The sequence below is a fragment of the Schistocerca piceifrons genome, chromosome 2, assembly GCF_021461385.2.
Source record: "Schistocerca piceifrons isolate TAMUIC-IGC-003096 chromosome 2, iqSchPice1.1, whole genome shotgun sequence".
NCBI lineage: Eukaryota > Metazoa > Arthropoda > Insecta > Orthoptera > Acrididae > Schistocerca > Schistocerca piceifrons.
The window spans coordinates 1,080,313,800-1,080,328,446 of record NC_060139.1 but is presented as its reverse complement, the minus strand read 5'-3'; the positions used below and the strand labels follow the sequence as shown (position 1 = coordinate 1,080,328,446).

The 14,647-nt window shown below is 43.1% G+C and overlaps 1 protein-coding gene across 3 annotated transcripts in view; it reads left to right on the top strand.

Annotated features, from left to right (window-relative positions):
* LOC124775103 overlaps window positions 1-14,647 on the top strand; it is a 227,946-nt gene that overhangs the window by 157,789 nt on the left and 55,510 nt on the right. For all 3 annotated transcript variants that reach the window (XM_047249926.1, XM_047249925.1, XM_047249927.1), the window contains exon 5: window positions 14,409-14,526. In XM_047249926.1, coding sequence (XP_047105882.1) covers window positions 14,409-14,526 — 118 coding nt within the window. The remainder of the gene's footprint in view (window positions 1-14,408; window positions 14,527-14,647) is intronic.

Here is a 14,647-nt window from a genome sequence, read left to right as displayed (position 1 = left end):
GAGAAAACTGGGAAAAACCTGGTAATTTTTTGGAATTCTGGGAGTTTTTCACTGTTTCAGTCTTCAGTCAATTTTTTTTTGTAATTTTGACTGGTAAGAACTGGTACTCTAGCAAAGAATATTACTGTATCCCGCTACTGCAGAATAATACTGCAGCAGTAAAACATAAATGAGAAAAAACCAAAATATAACTTGAATTGCAATGGAAATGCACCATTTACAACAACGAAACACAGTGCACACACTAGTGTGTGCTAACAGCAAAAAATGTCAAAGGCTTTAGGATGAAGACTGTGCGATACTTCATAACAACAAATGGCTTCCAATGAGTGTGATGACACAACTGTTTACATTAGGTTCATTGGAGCAGTTGCCAGCGGGCTTATGTGCTTGTGCTGTAGAGTCATGTATGAGCAGCACCTTCTTCTGCTTCTGGCTGCTGGAAGTGTTGCTGTTAGCTGTATTGATAGTAGCAGCAAGCAGCTGGATGCTAACAGGAAAAAATTTTATGGTGTGCCCAAGCTGCCAGATTTGTGTATGCGCAGAGCAGTCTTGAGTAGTTGTTTGGGGGGGGGGGGTAAGTCTGTTAGTCTCCATGTGATCCATGCTTACATTTAGTGATTTTGCTGTTTCCTCTTTGTTTACAGGTCTCACGTCAAATGAAAAAAAAAATAGATTTTTGTGGCTGGGAGCTATCAAGTGAATTAAAATACATTCACATAATTATGGAAGGTTAAAATATGTTATTAGTTCAGTTTTCTGATTTGATTTTATTTCCAGGTTTCTGGCAGTCAAGCACTAATCGCCTTGCAAAACAATGAAGTTATTTATGTTTGTTGCTAAAGAAATTTGGCTGTTATTAATCTTTCTCACTGAGGCAATTAATTTATTTGAAACGAAGTGTTTCATTCAACAATACTGGCTTGTGTCAACTGTTGGCTGAATTTCAAATGCATGCTTTCATGTTCTTGCATGTATAGCATTATGCCATAACAAAGAACCAAACATGATATGATAAAGTACTTCTACTCCAAGAAAATTTACATCCTGAAAACCGCAATGAAAAACTTAATATCAGGTTGGGGTGTACTTCATTGGGAATCTGGACATACGACTGAGCACTGAAAACCAAATTGTGCATTTTGTGTCCTGTTTCTTTTAGACATAATGTAAGATCTCTTACTGCTTTATACTCATAAACATATATGCTTCCTCCCTCATCGTAGCTGTGCACGCACAGCAACGCCTGTTTTTTTTTGTGCTCTCTGGCAACTGCTGAAATGAACCTATTTCTAACAGGTCACAGGCAAATATTGTAAATGGTGGTTTGAGAAGCATTACTGTAAAGTGAATTTCCTTTTACACAACATGAATTATGTTATGTATGAGAATTTGCAATGAATTTTTTATGTCACAGAGCATTTGACTCTCTTTGAGGACCACCCACTTAGAAGAATTTCGATCCCAGAAGACCAGACATTTGTGTTATCATTTTAAATTTCGTGGCACATTCATGTGATACATTTTAACCCATTGAGTGTTGCACCGACGTGTGCGACTGGCTGTGTCAAGCCTGCCCTTGGGACCGCCTAATTCGTGTACCTGCGGGGGGAACTTTTTTTACCATTTAACAGATTTACACACAGATGCAACAGAGTTTAATAGGATATCGTAGTGGTCTACTGCTCCCATATTTGCATTGTAATCAACAACACATTGCAGCTTCATTACTTTTTCGCCAGTCATCCTGTCTGTCCTTCCTGTGTCACGCATTTCTGTAGTGTTGCAGGTAGTCAGCATGAACACTTCTCTCATTCGGGAGGACGACGGTTCAATCCCGCGTCCGGCCATCCTGATTAATGCCGGGATGGTTCCTTTCAAAGGGCACGGCCGACTTCTTTCCCTGTCCTTCCCTAATCCGATGAGACCAATGACCTCGCTGTCTGGTCTCCTTCCCCAACACAACCAACCAACCAACACTTCTCTTGTCGCACCACTTGATGGCAAGCATTGCGTCAGTTGACATAAGCTCAACTCCTTCTCGTTTGTTTCTTTTGTAGCTTTGGAAAGTTGTGCTTGTTCTTACGTACAGTACCGCATGCTGCTGTTCTCTGGTTGTGAAGCCAGAGGAACAAGGCTGGTCTTGTATACCAATTGTCGACATACAGGGTAAGTCCACGTTCAAGGTATTGCTTCATTAGTGTTGCCACAATATCACCAGAATTCCCCAAATTATGGACTTCAATTTCTGTTGTTGTGCCTGTGAATACAATGAAATCAAAGATGTATCCAGTTCTACAGTCGCACAGCACGAATGTTTTGATTCCAAATATACTTCGTTTTGAAGGAATGCATTGTTTAAAAAGATGAGAGACCTTTGAACAATAATAGACTTTCATTGACATGAGTTTTTTGTATGGATTAAATGCACTGTGGAACACCACACGAACTGTGTCAGTTATTTTCCTAATTTTAAACAAACTGTCATCTCTATGATTGACCGAGTTGTCACTAAAATGCAACATTCTCAAAAGTAACATAAAACAGTCACGAGACATAACTTCGCCAAAAATTAGAGTACTCAGAAGTTCATCTCTGGACCAGTATTCCTTTATTCTCAACTTTTTAACACGAGCCATGAGAAGTCAAATACCAATGAAGCTATACATTTCCTCAAAACCTGTATCTTTCCAGGTGGATAGCCAAGAATGAACGCATTCAGACGAATTTGCCATGGTGAAAGTGAAAAATCGCTTCGTTTAAAGTGCTACAAATATCAACAGATATTTTGATAGAAATAGCATGAAAAAGGATAGAACACTTGAATCAGGCGCTAGCTGGCAATTATGTCCTGAAGATGAGTCATCAGATGCATGAAGTACTGGACTGAAATCACGTTTGTGCCCATCAGACTTCTCATTCTCACTGTGGAGTGGCCTTTTACGGGTTGATTTGTCTTTTATTTTCAGACTCTAAAGAAGAACTGTCCTGGCAAGCTCTGCTAGGTGAAGTACGAGGGGCATTTGAAAAGTCCGCACAAAAATAAAAACTACTTACGTGCTTGGGGTAAACCTTTTTTATTTTTTGACGTAGTCTCCTTTTAGACCTATGCACTTCGTCCAGCGATGTTCTAATTTGTTGATCCCTTCCGAATAATAGGAATTGTCCAAGTCTGGAAAATAGCTATTAGTTGCTGCAGTCACCTCCTCGTTTGAATAAAATCTTTGTCCCGCCAGCCATTTCTTCAAATTGGGGAGCAAATAGTAGTCAGAGGGAGCAAAGTCTGTAGAATAGGTGGGATGTGAAACGAGTTGCAATCCTCTTTCCAATAATTGCGACCACAACTGCTGAGGTGTGTGCTGGTGCATTGTGATGGAAAAGGACTTTTTTGCGGTCCAATCGCTGGCGTTTTTCTTGCAGCTCGGTTTTCAGATGGTCCAATAACAATGAATAATATGCACCTGTATGGTCTTCACCTTTTCTGGTGCAGAGTCTCCCTTGGTAACCCATTGTTTAGACACTTGTTTGTTCTGAGTATAGTAATATATCCATGTTTCATCCACAGTGACGAAACAATGCTTAAAGTCCTGTGGATTCTTCCTGAGCAGCTGCAAATCATCCTTGAAACAAGTCACACGATTCCGTTTTTGGTCAAGCGTGAGCAATCGTGGAACCCATCTTGCGGATAGCTTTCTCATGTCCAAATGTGTGTGCAAAATATTATGTACCCTTTCATTTGAGATGCCCACTGCACTGCCAATCTCACACACCTTAACTCTTCTGTCATCCATCTTCATATCATGGATTTTATCAATGATTTCCAGAGTCATAACCTCCACTGGGTGCCCAGAACGTTCAGCATCACATGGGCCCATATGGCCATTCCTAAAATTTTGGAACAACTTATAAACTGTTCTAATCGAAGGTGCAGAGTCACTGCAATGTTTATCAAGCTTCTCTTTAGTCTCCTGAGGCATTTGCCTTTCATAAAGTAATGTTTAATCACCACACGATATTCTTTTTCATCCATTTTTTGACACTGACTCGACTTCCTTGATTCACACGAACACCAAATGCAAAGAAATAGATCAATATGGCTGAAACTTGGTGTTGTCTTTTCAAAGATGGTACTAACTAAACATGGCCTCGATACGCGCCGGTGGTGCCATCTCTCAGACGCCGCTCGTATGTGGAGGTTTATTACTACGAGATTCTTCTGATGAATCTTCATTGTCACTACATTCATTGAAGATGCTACACTCACTGTCACTCCTTGTCAGAATCTCCAATATCTGTTCGTCAGTGCAACGACGCTGATGTACCATTTGTATATGGAACTCAAAAGTGACAGCACTCTAAAAATCCTGATGAAATGGCAGATAGCTAAACGACACCACAGAAGAAGAATGCAGAAGATCACATGAATCCGCTAGCACGAATGTCGAATAGCAACTGCGGAATCCGTAGCAGAGCGTTTCTCATGTAGCAGGGCAGTGGCACAGAACAACAAATAGGGTAAATCCATCCCAGGGAGTGCACCGATCAAAAGAACTTGCGACAGGCCGGCATGTAGCCCTGAGCGGCTATTGACATCAGCAGGCCCACAGCCAGTGCAACCGGCTGCGGTATAAGCCGTCATAGGACTCAAGTACTGGCCAGGCTGCGTGGCGAATGCCGTCTGCAGGGCCCATGGGAAAGCCCATTTCAGCAGCAAACAACGTCCACAGGCCCCGCAGCAAGGTGGAGCGCCACGGCATATCACGTCTGCAGTACTCAAAGGGTTAAAGTGCAACACACAAAAATACATGTGAAAGCTTAGCATTTCTTGTAGGTACATTGTGTACATTGATTTAAATCATTAACGTTTCATATTTGTGTGTTCATGTTACTTAACAGTGATGTTGCTATTGGCTGAGGCTAACTACATCCCATGTCATATGCTCTGAATATCTGCTGTCATTGGCAGAGAGGATCACGTGACATGAGCTATGATTGGCTTACAAAAGGGCATCACCATCTCTGGAATCAAATTTGTACTTTCATAATACCAAAATATGCAGCATATTGTAATACAAAAATATGCAGCATATTGTAATACAAAAATATGCAGCATACATGTTGCTGAACATCAAAGATCTTCCCAGATCATATTTTTGCAGGGTTTTGTTTTCTACAGTGCCGGAAAGTTCTATGCCGCTGTATAAAACCGTAGCCATTGATAGGATTGATAAAATTCCAAGGGAAAGTATACTGTCTCTTAACATGGAAAAAGTGTATTTTGAACAGGGAAATCTGGAAAAAATCAGATTTTTCTTTTCCATTTTTTGTTAATTACTGAAGGTAGAGGCCAAGAAATGTTGTAGGAGCAAAGGATACGTTGCCAAGGTAATTCCCACCCGTGTAGCTCAGGAAAGATAGTGGCGGGGGGAGGACTCCAAATGGCCTGGGTTGTGAAGCAGCCACTGAAATTCAGCATGTTATGCTCAGCTGCATGTTGTGTGTGCAACCAGATGGTCAGCCTTGATTTTGGCCACAGTTTGGCAGTGTGCATTTATCCCGATGCGTAGCTGTTTGGTTGTCTTACAGACATAAAAGCTGTGCAGTGATGGCACAGAGTTGGTATACAACATGTCTGCTTTTACAAGTGTCCTGGCCTCCAGTAGGACAGGATAAGCCTATCAAAGGATGGCAGTGGGTTGTGATGAGTGGGTGGATTGGGCAGGTCCTGCATCAGTCTTTCACTGGGATGTGATCCCTATTGAAAGGGGTTGTGGATCAGAGTGGTTTAGGAATGGACTAGGATGTTGTATAGGTTGGGTGGACGACAAAACACCACTTCAGAAGGGGTGGAAGGATCTCTGGTAAGATGTCTCTCATTTCGTGGTGTGATGACAGATATGTAGGCGCCCTGGTGGTCCCGGTCGCCTACAGTGCACTGGATGGCCGAGCGGTGACCTCTCCAGTTGTCAGGATGCTAGGAAATGGCTGTAGAAGCGTCAGAAACGCCAAAGAAACATTATTAATTCATAACACCTTTATTCCTGCAGAGTACAATGTGGCTTGGTGATATCAACGACCTTCCCCAAGTCCTCAGTGACTCGTAGCGATGACACCAGATCCGGGCCACACAGTCTTGCTAGCGCAGTGCCGTGTGCTGTGACGTAGCGGAGGAATGTCCTTACTTCGGTCGCGCATGGCTGGCAGTGCCCGACTGGCCGGCTGGCTCGCGCCAGACAGCAGGCTGCTGTGCGTAGAGGCTCCGGGTTGGAGTCCCTGGCACTGTCGGCACTAGAAGCGTTCTTGTAGTGCAGAGTGTACTCTATCCCACCCCGTCTTCTTCCTTGCTCCTCCTGGTGGCTCGCCCGTGGTGGACGGGCGGAATGGGCTGCAGTCCCCCAACATCGTCGGCTCACCCGGTTGTGACGGCAGATGCACAGGGCCTAGGCCCCGCATGATCTTGACGACGGCTCACTCATGTGGTCAGCATTGGCGGCAAGCGAGTCTGCCGCGATGTCTGCTAATCCTGGGTTGATGATTGACAGCGGCAGCAGAGAGGACCAGAGCTGGTACTGTCCCCACACGTCTGCTGCTGGATGGGCCGCCCTTACTGCAACATCTCCGTAATAAAGATTAACATGTCGACATGTCGATCACCGAGCTGACTGCTACGCAGTGACCCAGTACACATCTAACTGCGAGTGCGAGTGCCTTGTTGCTATCAAAGCTGGCGTATTTAAAGGAAGCACGAGCGACGTCCTGACGTCATGCTCGTTTGTAATGACCGCATTCGTTCCACTTATACTGCTGATTCATCTGTCGTACTCGCCCCTTAGGTGTTCTTGCGACAGAGTTACGTGTTGTTGCGGTAGACTTACGCGAAGTTGTGAAATGCAGTACAGCTGACGCTATACCTCTGTCTTGCACTCTACGAAAGTCTCCGTCTAACACAAACCCGCGTGCTAAGGAATTCTCTCTCGACTGCTGTGTGTAACCAGGCCATTGCCCCCCTGCGTGACAACACATTCCGATATATGTGCAATCCTCTTAGCTAACTTACTGCCTCTGGCTCTCGGCATAGGCAACGAAACTTTAACAATATTCCACATTTCCAAGTCTTTACTATTCCGCGATACTACAGATAATCAAAGTGCTAACGAACAGTATGGCTCATTGTTCCAATAGAGGGCGACACTTGGTGACTTTTGGGAGGGGGGGGGGTTGCACGCCTTAGTAGCTGATACTTGGGATAGTGGGAGCATTAGGGGTCTGTGAGGATGTGACACAGGAAATTTTTTTGGGTGCTAGGTTTACGGTTCAATGCCTCTAATGAAGGCCTTTGTAAGGCCTTCAGCACACTGGGCAACGGAGCTCTTGCCACGGCAGAAAAACCATGCATGGATCACCAGACTATAAGAGAGGAATTTTTTAGTGTGGAGAAAAAACCAAAATATAACTTGAATTGCATTTGGAAATGCACCATTTACAACAACGAAACACAGTGCACACATGTGGATAGAGCCATCAGAGAGGTTGTCAGGATCTAGGAAGCTGGCATGTTGGGTTGAGGAGGACCATGTGAAGCAGGTGGGAGAACAAATCAGTCATGGAATCTGACAGAATTAAGTCATCGCCAGTCACTCACAAACCTGACACTTCAGAATCACTTCCTCACTACATACACAAAGTCTCCAAAATGGAAACCCTTGCGCTGGCCGCTGTGACCGAGCGGTTCTAGGCGCTTCAGTCTGGAACTGCGCTGCTGCTACCATCGCAGGTTCAAATCCTGCCTCGGACATGGATGTGTGTGATGTCCTTAGGGTAGATAGGTTTAAGTAGTTCTAAGTCTAGGGGACTGATGACCTCAGATGTTAAGTTCCATAGTGCATAGAGCCATTTGAACCATTTGAAACCCTTGCTCTCCAGTACCTGGAAGAGAATTCCAGATACCATTCCCATAAATTGTCCAACCTGTTGACATCCTGCTCCACCACTCATAGGATACAGATCTTGCTTAGCTGACCTTTTCCAGTTTACCACATCCTCCAAAACTCCCTCTCGACACTCCAAAAAATCCAGAACCCAGTCAGACCCACAAAACACTGTTGTTAATCTTTCCACCAAAAACCTCTATCCCACGTAATTCTCAGTCCTCTCCATAGGCTTCATTGTCAGATCCACACGGAAGTATAACCATGATGGACTTGTCAAAGACCCACTTTCCTTCTGCCATTCTGTACAGTGGAAACACTTGCCACCAACTCCTCCAACGAAAGCTAACGTGAAGCCTCACACAGTTCATATCACCATCCAACTTTAATATTTCCATCTAACTGGTATCACCTTCCAGGAACTCCTTACATCCAACTTGGTGTCGTCATCCTTCCTCAAGTCCATTCCAAAGAACAAAAACCTTTCAGCAGACAAAAGGACAACCATACACAACCTCTCAACAGATCCTGACCTAATAATGCTCCTTTGCAGACAAAGGCTCCACAACTGTCTTGATGAGCATGACAGAAGGCTTCTGCCAACTGTCTTGACTCCTTCAAATAAAAGTTCTACCATAATGATTCCATCCCTACTGAAATACAGGGTTACTGAAATACAGGGTGATTCAAAAAGAATACCACAACTTTAAAAATGTGTATCTAATGAAAGAAACATAATATAACCTTCTGTTACACATCATTACAAAGAGTATTTAAAAAGGTTTTTTTTTTTTGACTCAAAAACAAATTGAGATGTTCAATATGGCCCCCTCCTGACACTCGAGCAATATCAACCCGATACTCCAACTCGTTCCACACTCTCTGTACCATATCAGGCGTAACAGTTTGGATAGCTGCTGTTATTTCTCGTTTCAAATCATCAATGGTGGCTGGGAGAGGCGGTCGAAACACCATATCCTTAACATACCCCCATAAGAAAAAATCGCAGGGGGTAAGATCAGGGCTTCTTGGAGGCCAGTGATGAAGTGCTCTGTCACGGGCTGCCTGGTGGCCGATCCATCGCCTCGGGTAGTTGACGTTCAGGTAGTTACGGACAGATAAGTGCCAATGTGGTGGCGCTCCATTCTGCTGAAACATGAATTGTTGTGCTTCTTGTTTGAGCTGAGGGAACAGCCAATTCTCTAACATCTCCAGATGCTGTAGTCCAGTTACAGTAGCACCTTCGAAGAAAAAGCGACCAAAAACTTTATTGGCTGAAATGGCACAGAAAACATTCACCTTAGGCGAGTCACGTTCATACTGAGTTGTTTCCCCGCGGATTCTCAGTGCCCCATATACAGACATTGTGACGGTTGACTTTCCCGTTAGTGTGGAAAGTTGCTTCATCACTAAACACAATCTTTGAAACGAAAGATTCATCTGTTTCCATTTGAGCAAGGATAAGATCACAGAAATCGATTCTTTTAATCTTATCAGCTGCAGACAGTGCTTGAACCAATTTCAGACGATAAGGTTTCATAACTAACCTTTTTCGTAGGACTCTCCATACAGTTGATTGTGGAATTTGCAGCTCTCTGCTAGTTCTGCGAGTCGATTTTCCTGGGCTGCGAACAAATGCTTGCTGGATGCGTGCTACATTTTCATCACTCGTTCTCGGCCGTCCAGAACTTTTCCCTTTGCACAAACACCCATTCTCTGTAAACTGTTTATACCAACGTTTAATACACCACCTATCAGGAGGTTTAACACCATACTTCGTTTGAAATGCACACTGAACAACTGTTGTCGATTCACTTCTGCCGTACTCAATAACACAAAAAGCTTTCTGTTGAGCGGTCGCCATCTTAACATCAACTGACGCTGACGCCTAGTCAACAGCGCCTCAAGCGAACAAATGTACAACTAAATGAAACTTTATAGCTCCCTTAATTCGCCGACAGATAGTGCTTAGCTCTGCCTTTTGTCGTTGCAGAGTTTTAAATTCCTAAAGTTGTGGTATTCTTTTTGAATCACCCTGTACTTCAGCCCATCCCAGAACCTCTTACCTACTTGCCCTTACCTACTTGCCTAGTTGCTGCCAAATGTGCAGACCAACACTACTTGATGCCCCACTGTAGCTGGTTATTCTGCTCCTCTAGAATTTTAGCTCTTGTTGACCAACACCTCCAACCAGTTCCCCAAACCCTATCTACCCACGTTAGAGGTATTAACCACATCCTTCACCAACTCCCCACCATCCCTACCCCTGTATCTCCAGTATCCCACCTCGTCACTGCAGTAGTAGTCACATTTCTATTCACCAACATCCCTCATGCCTGTAGCCTTGCTGCTACCGAACACTCCCCTCTCTTATTGTGCTTCAGGTTTCAAATCCCCTCACACAAACTGTAGCCTGACCCAAAACTACTACTTCTTGAAGTGAAGGTCTATAAACAAATCTGGCACAGCCATGGGCACTTGCATGACACCTTCCTTGGTCAATCTATTTGTGGGCCATCTAGAGGGAACCTTCCTAGCCTTCCAAAACTCCAAATCCTGGTCTGGTTGAAGTTCAGTGATGATATCTTCATGATTTAGATTGAGAAGCAAGACACACTATCCTCCTTCCTTCGCAACTTCAACATGTACTCTCCCATTTGTTTCACCAGGTCCTCCTCAAGTCGAGGTGTCAACCTCCAGGAGTTTTGATGGCTCCAATCACACCTCTGTCCACATTACCGTATTTACTCGAATCTAAGCCACACTTTTTTTCCGGTTTTTGTAATCAAAAAAACTGCCTGCAGCTTAGAATCGAGTGCAAAGTAAGCGGAAGTTCTTAAAAATGTTGGTAGGTGCCACCACAACTAACTTCTGCTGTCGAATATATGTAGCGCTACACTGGCATGCTTTGCAGGCACAAAGATAAATACTGGCACCGAAACCTCTGCGTCAGTTTTTCTCCGCCCTGAGTTTCGACCACTGCATTTTCATACATTATCCAATGAAGTAAATACAAATTCCGTATTGTTCATCTTCGAAAGTAGCAGCATTTAATTGTACTACGAAAATCCAACTGGCAAGACTGTTTTGGATGTTTGTCAATATGGCCAACTCTATGTTCTGAATTTTTTCCTACCTGTGAGAAGAGATGGTTGCTAATAGGAACTTTTATGAATTGTGAATCACATGCAGTATTCTCTTCACCATAAGAATAATATGAATATAAACATTTTGCCATGTATTCTTTCGTGTTTGCTGCTATCTCATTTGAATCCTGTCTGCCTAATAAACTACGAAACTAGAGTGAGACAACAGCAAACGCGGAAGAATATACATATCATGTCCTGTATATATTCGTATTATTCTTATGCCTAATAGTGATACAGTCAGAAATGAAGCACGGCAATTGACTAGATTTTTAAATCTAAGATGACTCTAATTTCTGTGCAGAATGTAACGTACTAAAGAGGCGTCTGCAAAGATTTTGAAACAAAGAAAAATTTTCGCTAAACTCTCATTCAGAACATCTTCTATCATACGCAGTCTATTATTTGGTTCTTGTTGATCATTATCAAAGAAAGCATCAGTGTAAGTAACAACAAATAGCAGTCTCTTGCCATTGTTTCGCTAATGAAGCGATTCCTCTCTCTCTCTCTCTCTCTCTCTCTCTCTCTCTCTCTCTCTTTTTTAAAGCAGCGGTAGCGCGCACAAAAGCAAGCGATGCCGCGAGCGGTGACAGGTTGTAAACACTCATTATCGGAATGCAACAAACAATGCATGACCCAGTACAGTAATGAATTTTCAGCTTAGAGTGACGTAAACACCTATAACAAAGAAAACGGCACTTATCAGATCAAAGAAAAATAAGCAATCAATTCAACCAAACAAAGCACGTGAAAAAGGAAGGGTACCCGTATAAATACGGACGGAGCGCCTGACACATAGCAATGGCTACCTGATAAAGCTTAACTGCTAAGCTTACGACTCGAACCAAACTACTGTATCGTCATTCATTCGGCCAAAATTGTCTCATATTTTACGGTAAACCTGCCAAGCACCAACAGTTCCTGCATCTTGACAGCTGCCATATGAAAAAAATCCCTTTCATGGACAGTGTATTTGCAGTGACAAGAACTCCCTTGTCCAGTACACCGAAGGCCTCAAGAGGGTGTTCACAGACAAGCACTACCCCATAAACCCACTCGGCAAACAGATTTCTCATGCCATATTCTCGCACATCATCGTCACACTGTATGACCCTCGGCTGGAACTACTGAACCCTATCTTCCCAAGATCCTTCCCACTTCTCCTAAAGTGGTGTTTTGTTACCTACCCAACATGCACAACATCCTAGTCCATCTCTATGCCACTTCTGCACCCAACCCTTTGCCACAGGGATCAGATCTCTGTTGAAGACCCAGGTGCAAGACCTGTCCAGTTCAGGCACCCAAAACTACGTGCTCCAGTTCTGTAACAGTCTTATCCTGTCCTATTGGAGGTCAGGACACATGTGAAAGCAGCCATGTCATATAGCAACTCTTGGAAATCTCTGCACAGCTTTTCATGTTGGTATCACAACCAAACAGGTGTTGACTAGGATGAATGGTAAACTGCCGAACAGGCCAAGAACAAAGTTGCTACATGACTGCACAACATACAGCTTGATCATAACATGCTAGACTTAAGTGGTTGCTTCGTAGCCCAGGTCACCTGGATTCTTCTCTCCACCACAACAAGCTTTAATGAACTACACAGATGTGATTTATTACTGCAGTATATCCTTCACTGTCACAACCCTTCAGGCCTCTGTCTCAGGTCCCCACAACCTGCATCCATTAGTTTCCCCTTCCTCTGTCCCATCATCCCCTCCCAGTCCACATCTCCTGGTCTCCTTCATTGTGCACCCCTTCCCAGTGGCCTCAACATCAGTACATCACAGGCTTTGCCCTTGCACTTGCCACATGTCCCTGTTGCATTACCCTCTCACTCCCTTCCACCTTTTCCCTCTGTCCACCCCACCCGACACAACCCCCACCTCAACTTGTTCCACATGTCAGTCTGCAGTTGTGGCGTTGTGCGTCCAGCTGACACAGGTGTGTGTGTGTGTGTGTGTGTGTGTGTGTGTGTGTGTGTGTGTAAACAGAATAACTGACATGTGATTCTGAAAAGAATGTAACTTTTACACTTTCAAAGAAAGCTTAAGTGGATAGATACCTAAGTGGATAGATACCTACCACATAATATGTCTAGTGCATATAACAAGTGTTAATTCTCAAACACAATTCTATCCAATGAATGGATGCAAAAATGATTGTATGGAGAGCTGCAGTGTAGTTCCATGAGAAGTAGGAGATACAAAAATACTGGGCGTAGTGACAGAACGGACTTAGGAAAAACAAGAAAATGTACAGTACATAATTGGTTTAGAGAAGGCAATTATATTGAACAAAGTAAAGTATCTTCCATTCGTAGGCAGTGGGGTATCTACTGTAAGGCTGTAAGTATACTCCCATCTCCTTATGTGAAGGAGATTGGATTAATTAGCACTGATGGAATGATAAGAGACCAGAATCAGTAAAAGTATGAGGCAGGGTTTCAGTGTTACCACTGATATTTAATTTGTATTTAGAAGAGTCAATTGATGAAATTTAAGACCATCGGGTTTTGGGGCTCATCTTGCCGTGGACAGAAAAGATGCAGTTTGCTGCTGAAATATGGCAGTAGTTTGCTTGGAATGAATAGGAACTTAGTTGGAGACTTAATGAAATGGAGTAGAATGCTAACAAGTGAATGGTCTATCTTGTAATGTTTTCGAAGCTTAATCAAACATCTTGGTGTCGCCTCCACAATGACTTTGGTCTAGCTTCAGAGGAAAGTTCAAAAAGTCAGGCATATGATGTCACAGTAGTGTACAAAACACTTAGCAGAAATTAAAGGCCAGAGCTGCGAAGGAATTAATATTAACTACCATTTTTAATAAAGCCTTGAAGTGAAATTTCTTATAGATGTCCACAGTGCTGATAACAAGGCAGTAACACTCCACATATCACATGCACTTTGCCCTCCATAATGGCTAGTGCCATGCAGAGGTACCCACACCCTCCCCTCCTTACTTGCAAGTGCCAAGCCAGGAAATAAAACACTTCCAGTAGTGGCAGTAGCTCTCTTCTTTCTCTCTTCACATTGTAAATGATAGGAAGATTTGGGGCATACCATTTTGCAAACAGTGCTACTCATACAGGTCATTTTTAAAGACAGATCAAATGGGAGCATTGTTTACATAGTGGCATGATTTCCTTTTCTTTGTAAATTTCAATTTATAAGGTGACTTAAGTGATAGGAGATTTGGAAATGATAATTTGAGATACTGCTAAATAAAAGTTAATTATTTTTATTGGTTTGAGCATATAAATGAATATTTGAGAAATTAAATTAGTTGTGCAACAATGAAATTCTCATTTTCCTCGTTGATTGTTGCAGGAATTCTGTAATGTACAGAGGCGCTATGTTGAAAATACACAAGTATCGGTTGAGAGCGTCATCCTGCCCTGATATCTATCGTAACTCTATGACCACCATAGCAAAGGAAACAGAGGAGGTGAGTGTTTTGTACTGATATTGTAATATTGTATGCTATTGGTTAGAATGCTTCCATAGGGATGTAGCTTTTTGTAGTTGTTGCTGCTGCCCTCCTCCTGGTTCTTTCATGAATTTGTGCA